The sequence below is a fragment of the Berghia stephanieae genome, chromosome 2, assembly GCF_034508935.2.
Source record: "Berghia stephanieae isolate SIO BIC M18660-M18661 chromosome 2, UCSD_Bste_1.3, whole genome shotgun sequence".
In the NCBI taxonomy this organism is placed as follows: Eukaryota; Metazoa; Mollusca; class Gastropoda; order Nudibranchia; family Aeolidiidae; genus Berghia; species Berghia stephanieae.
The window spans coordinates 117,628,312-117,635,811 of NC_088361.1; the positions used below are offsets into that span (position 1 = coordinate 117,628,312).

The window sequence follows — 7,500 nt, forward strand, 5'->3', positions numbered from 1 at the left end:
TACTACTACTACTACTACTAACTACTACTACTACTACTACTACTACTACTACTACTAACTAACAATTATAATAATAATAATAACAATAATAATAATAATAATAATAATAATAATAATAATAATAATAATAATAATAATAATGCTAATAATAACAATGATTATGATGATGATAGTGATGATGACGATAATGATAAAATAATGTTAAGAATAAAAATGATAATAATAATAATAATAATAATAATAATAATAATAATATAATAATAATAATAATAATAATAATAATAATAATAATAATAAAATAATAATAATATAATAATAATAATAATAATAATAATAATAATAAATAATAATATAATAAATAATAATAATAATAATAATATAAGAACAATAATAATAATAATAATAATAATAATAATTAATATAATAATAATATAATAATAATAAAATAATTTATCCTTTTTTTAAAACAAAAGAACAAGCCTATTACTAAGATTACAAAGGCGCCAATAGAGGCTCTGTTATGTAAAACGTGTCCCCATAATAATATAATATATTATTGGCTAATTACATTACCAGCTTTGTCCCTGTTTGCTCTCGGATATCAACTTTAGGTTTTCGATTAATGAGAGAAATAATTCTGCTGGCAGCCATCTTTGCCTTTACATAGTGGGCACTATAAGATGAATGCTGTCCAAGCACCAGGCCACCATAAATAATTGAAACAAAAACTCTGCATGGGGTAAAAGATGAATAATTGTTGTAAATTGAATCTTGAATAATCTGGAAAACAGTCATCGTTTAGAAGTGAAATACAAAATCAAACATTGTTATATTATATTATCATATATTCATAGAAACACTAAGAAACATCACAATATTTCTTAGTATAAATTATGTTTAAATGTGATGCCGGTAAGAAAAAAAAAAAAGTTTTGATTAAATAGGATATGCACGCGCGCGCGCGCGCGCACACACACACACACATACACACACACTCTCTCTCACACATACACACACACACTCACACTCTCTCTCACACACATACACACACACTCACACAGACACAGGCGTACGACTATGTGGTCTAGTGGTATGACATTCGCATTCGGATCGGAAGGTCCAAGGTTCTAGATTCGCTCGGCGCATAGTTGAGTCCTTGGAAAAGGCTCTTTACTTACATTCTCTCATCGTACTCAGATGTAAAATGAGTACCTGGCTGTTGACAGCTTTGTCTCTGTCAAAATTTAAAGAAAATATCGCCTAACAGGCGCCGTCATTTCTTGTTCTGCATGTTACGTTTTGCTGTTAGTCAAGGACCCCTTTTGTCAAGCGCTTTGAGCACGTTTAGTGGATATTAAGCTATATAAAAGCCCAAGCTCAAGTTTTATAAGGCCAATCAATGTACACGTGTAAGTAGAGCGTCGAGTCCTACCACTGTTCCGCAAAAAAAATAATAGCAGAGAATACATAGCGTGAACGTGTCAAATAAATTATGTTTAAATATGATGCAGGTCAGAAAAACAGTTTTGATTAAGTAGGATATGCATGCACACACACACTCACACTCACACTCACACACACACACATACACAAAAGTTGTCATTTGAAAATAAATATCAATTATACAACCTGAATATATTCAATGCTGGTTTAGTTATCAACAACAAAGTAACACTTATGGAAAAATAGATACAAAAGACATCGTAAGCAATAGATTCCATACCTGTACACCTGGAAAAATTCCATCTCGCCTTTTTTCACAAGTGTTGAACCATAATAAAATGTCGCTGCATATGTAAAATAGATCATACAGCACGCCACACCGTAACATACACCGAACACTACAGAAGTTTTCAAATTGGATCTGGTATATTTGAAATCAAGAAACATCATCATCATCATCATCATCATCATCATCATCATCATCATCATCATCATCATCATCATCATCATCATCATCATCATCACCATCATCATCGTCGTCGTCGTCATCGTCGTCATCATCATCATCGTCGTCGTCATCGTCGTCATCATCATCATCGTCGTCATCATCATCATCATCAACCCAGAGTTAATTCAACACTCGTAATATTATTCTAATTATAACATTAAAATGTTTGTTGTGGGCATAACATAAAAAAACCCAAACAGATCAAGTCAACGATATGTAATTAATTGGTTCTGCTTCACAATTTAAGTTTTAAACATGTAATTGCGATGGGAATGATACAAAAAGTCGGAAAAAAGTGAAGCTGTCAAATGATATGTAGGCAAACGCCATAGACCACAACATGAAAGGAAATGCACGCAAGTTACAAAACAATGCAATTTCTGAATATGTTTATAATTGTCTCCTCCATCACCCTCCCTGTACAACAACGGTAGACGGGAGATGGCTTCAAATTTTGATAACATCTGAATTGTGCCTAAGCTCCATTTGTGAAGAGGAAACTTCGACGGTGTTGAATGACAACGATGCACAACGTAGCCAACACTATAAAGGGTATTACTATTATTATTATTATTATTATTATTATTATTATTATTATTATTATTATTATTATTATTATTATTATTATTATTATTATTATTATTATTATTATTATTATTATTATTATTATTATTATTATTATTATTATTATTATTATTATTATTATTATTATTATTAATCATCATTTTGATCACATATTGCCAATGAAACTATCATCAATGATGTAGATGGCATTGATTGCGCTCTAAATCCCCGTATCTATGAGTGTACCAGGGTTATTAACATGAGTTTTTTCTTATTTTTACATTTCTTTTTATCAGTTATCATTAATTATTATTTATATGAGAATTAATTAATTAATTTACTTAATTATTTATTTATTTATTTATTTTCTTTTGTATTTACTTGTTTATGAATTTTTATATGCAATAATATATTTACTTTATGTTTTATTGATAACTTTTTATTCATATTTACTTATTCATATATAATATATATATATATATATATATATATATATATATATAATATAAAATATATATATATATATATATATATATATATATATATATATATATATATATGTCTTAAATTATCTCATCTGTTTTCTCTTTATTTATTTATTTATTTATTTATTTATTTAGTTTTACTTTTTATTTATCTATTATTCATTTATTTTTGTCAATAACTTTAAGGTCAATATCCATATGCATATGTTTAGAGTGTATGTATATATAAGAAGAAGATTAAAATAAACTGGCAAAATTACGGCAAACGTTGGTTGTCTCTCACTCCTGAGGTAAAAAAAAAAGGGGGATTATCCACGGCTACATAACAGTGGCGGCAGCGGAAGGAAGACCACCAGATCCAACGCACACCAACAACGGTCTTCGATAGATGATCTTAAAGCGTCTGTCCACACGAGGAAAAGTGGGATGTGTCAACAGAGTCCAACATCATCAGACCGTAGCCATCGTTATCATATAGATAGTATGCGCTTGGCTAAGAAGTTCACAACATTGCCATCCGGAAGTATAACGGACCAACACACAAAGCTATGTGTAACCATGAACTTGTATAGTCCGGTTCATACAATTTAGTGAGAACTACTCATAAACGTGGATGGCAAAAAACAATAACAAAGACATGAGTGACGTCATCTTCATTATATTGAAAGCATGACACTGACCAAAAAGTGACGTCAAAAGACAAGTCTTTGGCCACAAAAGAAAACAAATCGTGAGTTGTATTCAATAGGTCAACCAATGGAATCACTTTGTTTCCTTGAGCACTACTAACGAACTCTCACTAGACGGTGCAAAAACCAAGAATATGCAGAGAAGACAATAAAAGTGACAATATTTTGCAAGGGCCTAAACGACCAAATGAATTTACCTCTCGGTGAAATAAGAGGAAGCCGTCAGAGTTTATGGTTCCTCACTCATGGATGGATGCGCCTACATGTACTTGTTCACGTAATCAACATTGAGACAGCGAGTCTCACATCTTCAATAAAAGAAAAATACTATTCCAAAGGACTACCTGTACTTGTTCACATAATAAACATTGAGACAGCGAGTCTCACATCTTCAATAAAAGAAAAATACTATGTCTTTTGGAATCTTCAAAATTGAAGTTACAGACTAAAACAGGAAGCAGAAGATGCTGATGTTGGATATCATATATTATACATTTTTCATAAAGTACGAGAATTTTCATAAATGATGAGAAAGACAAACTTTTTCTTAATGTTGATGAGGTTTTCCATTCTGGAGATAAAATAATCTTCTCTTCCCAAAGATACGACTGTTCTAATATTGTCAACCACTTCAGAGCACATCTGTAAGGAAGAAAAAGGAAGAAGGGAAAGATGCTCAATAAGTAAAGGTTATCATCATAAAAAAGTATATGTCTTATCACGAGCCAAGAATGTTTAATTTCAATCAAATTTCATAATTTTGTTATTATTCATATCATATTTTAGAAAAGCATACTCATCATCATTGTCTACATCTCTGGCACCATAATTTTCAATAGTTTCCTTCACCATTCTCTCTTTCACTTCCTCCTCCTCCTATTTTTGTTATTGTTGTTGTTTTTCCTCTTCTTCTTCTTCTTCTTCTTCTTCTTCTTCTTCTTCTTCTTCTTCTTCTTCTTCTTCTTCTTCTTCTTCTTCTTCCTCCTCCTCATCCTCCTCCTCTTCCTCTTCCTTCTTCTTCCACTTCCTTCTACTCCTCTTTTCCCTCTTATCATCGGCCTAACATTTGTAACCTTTACAGACCTATTTACATTTAATTTAATAAAGCAGGCTCATTGTTGTAATGGAAATATCTCGAAGCAACTAAAATATTGTCCATTGAAAATTGTTAAAACAAGCCCATGATTGCATTCGGTTATAAGTCCTGCAAATATGTTCATTACAATGGCCTTATAAAATCATGATTCCATTTGATAGTCCCATGACACAACAAATAATTCTCTAGGATTCTTACTTAGTCTATCGGGAAAACGATTATTGTGTTCGAAATTAAACAGATGTCAAATTCATGCTCATAATTCATAAATATTTCTTGGCTGATCAATTACATTCTTATGTATACGATTAGGATCTATGTTGTGTTTACCTTTCCTGCTTCTTGAAGCTGTTCGTTATCTTTCTTGGAAGCTCCTTTTATCACAAAACCTTGTCCAATTCCGGCACCAATTATGAATGGATAGAAGGCTAACACAACAAAAGCTAATTTCCATCCAAATACAAATGCTATAGCCAAAGCACAAATGACACCAGAAAGGGCTTCTAAAACCTGGCCAATTTTTGATCCAGTTGCCTAAAATGTCAAACACCATTTTAACAATCAGAATAGGTAAATGATGATTAATAACCAATAAACATTGATATTTTGACACTTGCTACTTAAAGACGTAAAAATAATCATAGGCCTATTTTATATAAAATATTAAAGCTTTAAAATGCCAGATAGGAATATTTGTGTAAACCAAAAATATATTTTAAAAAGCAGAACGATGTGTTTAAATAATATATTCATTATAACAAATATTTGTTTCTATGGTGATTGGAAACAACAGCATCATGGTTATATATATATATATATATATATATATATATATAATATATAATATATATATATATATATATATATATATATATATATATATAAATATATATTTACCCCGCAGACAGAAGGATAGGAAAAAGACACTCACACCTTGAACAAGACCAGCGTCGGATGAGAGTTTAGCAGTAATGGAGCCTACTTGATTCTGTGGGTGGTCAAAATATTCCATGTCCTTGGAAAATAATATTTCAAAGAGAAAGGCTTTAACATTTTTTTACTTATAGTGCTGCCATCAGTTGACTAGGAATCAGTCTCATTAAAAAATCAGCAAAAATTTAAAAAAAATAATAATTTATAAACAATCATTTTAGGCATTTCTAAAACTGAAATATAGTAATGATGATAGTAGTAGGTCTACATAGCACATTTCACCTAGGTCTCAAGGTGCTGTTACAATAAATAATGAGATACACACATTATTTGATAAAAGGTGTAACATATTTAGAGATTATAAGCTCAAGAAGACCACCTGTCCAAATGAGCTCGATCACATGCATACACACACACAAACACACATATACATACACAGACACATTGGTCTTTCTCGGTCTCTCACTCCCCCCTTCACACTCTCCCTTTTCTCCTTAGCAAATTGACTTCATTATGCAAATGTAATATATATATGATTGAGGGGAGTTAGCTGGAATCAGGTAGAGTGCTCGACAGTTTCTTGGAGCGAATCATTTATTCTAACCTCGTTTTTTACACAGAATTCATGGAATCATCAGGGAGGTCGTTTAGAGGTGTATGGGAGGAATGTTTTTGTACCCTGTCAGTTGGCGCCAATGTTGTTTCCGGATGTGGGTTGCGCATGTTTATGTTATATATGTGGATGTGTGTGTAAACTGGGTGTGGTGTAGTGCTGGAGGATGGGTCGTCTGGTTGTATCATTGGGTTGTGTAGTGTGTATTGGAACGTAAGCATTTTTCCTGTGTAAACACGTGCCAAATATCTCTCTCTTTACGTTTAGAGTGGCGTTTTTGGGGTTTTTTTTACTATATGATAATTATATTGTAAGCCAAAGGTTGCATTTTTTTGGTATTTACTGTGTAGCTTTTTGTTTTGAGACTACGTTCTGTGTGATGTTGTATTGTGTGTTGGAGTCTTTTAGTTTCCAAATGTGATCACTCAACGTAGTTGAAGATATTTTTCTGTCGTATTTGAAGGTTGAAGTGTGTTGATTGCATCTTGTTTTGAAGTGGCCCTCTGTGAGTCCGATGTACTTTTCCTGTTTGTCTGTGTTATTATGTATTACGGTTGCTTTGTATACGGCACATGATTCGAGGCATTTGCAGTTGCATTGTTGTTTTGTTGGATATGTGTATTGAGGATGCATTTGTCGTGTGCTATAATTATATCGTCAATGTTTCTCATGCATGAATAGGTGATCTTTATTATGTTTCTGTTGAGGATTGTATGTAGTTTGTGGTCGTGAGGGAGCATGTGTTTAATAATTTTATGAATTTTTGACCAATGTTGGTTGTAACAATTTTGTCGAAGGGAGGGGGTGGGGTGGGTTGAACCATGTGATGCTGCGTGATCTTGATTTTTTTTTTTGGGGGGGGGCATGTTGGAGTTTTTGTTGTTTGTAATATATATATATATATATATATATATATATATATATATATATATTATATATATATATATATATATATATATATATGGGTGTGTATCTGTGTGTAGCTATATATTAACTGAAAAATCGACCACATTAAGTCCCGGCAACCTGGAGCTTTCCTGACTTCGGACAGAGCTGCCTATACGTGATGGAAGTCGGTTTAGATGAATTCAGTCCCTCGAGGGGGCGGATGCACCAACTCCTCGAAACTGGAGGAGAAGTTGCCAGGTTTTTCTACCAGCAAGAGGAGA

General features: G+C 32.0%; 2 protein-coding genes across 2 annotated transcripts in view; both read right to left on the minus strand.

The window, feature by feature from the left end:
- Nucleotides 1-4,253, minus strand: part of LOC144966384 (ATP-dependent translocase ABCB1-like) — a 23,719-nt gene extending 19,466 nt beyond the window's left edge. Inside the window, exon 1 of the mRNA XM_078902778.1 lies at nucleotides 4,231-4,253. The gene's annotated coding sequence lies outside the window, so the exon portion shown is untranslated. The remainder of the gene's footprint in view (nucleotides 1-4,230) is intronic.
- LOC144964109 (bile salt export pump-like) overlaps nucleotides 565-7,500 on the minus strand; it is an 11,709-nt gene continuing 4,773 nt past the window's right edge. The window contains exons 6-9 of the mRNA XM_078898047.1: nucleotides 5,717-5,800; nucleotides 5,116-5,319; nucleotides 4,231-4,331; nucleotides 565-730 (exon numbers count right to left, since the gene is read on the minus strand). Coding sequence (XP_078754173.1) covers nucleotides 565-730; nucleotides 4,231-4,331; nucleotides 5,116-5,319; nucleotides 5,717-5,800 — 555 coding nt within the window. The remainder of the gene's footprint in view (nucleotides 731-4,230; nucleotides 4,332-5,115; nucleotides 5,320-5,716; nucleotides 5,801-7,500) is intronic.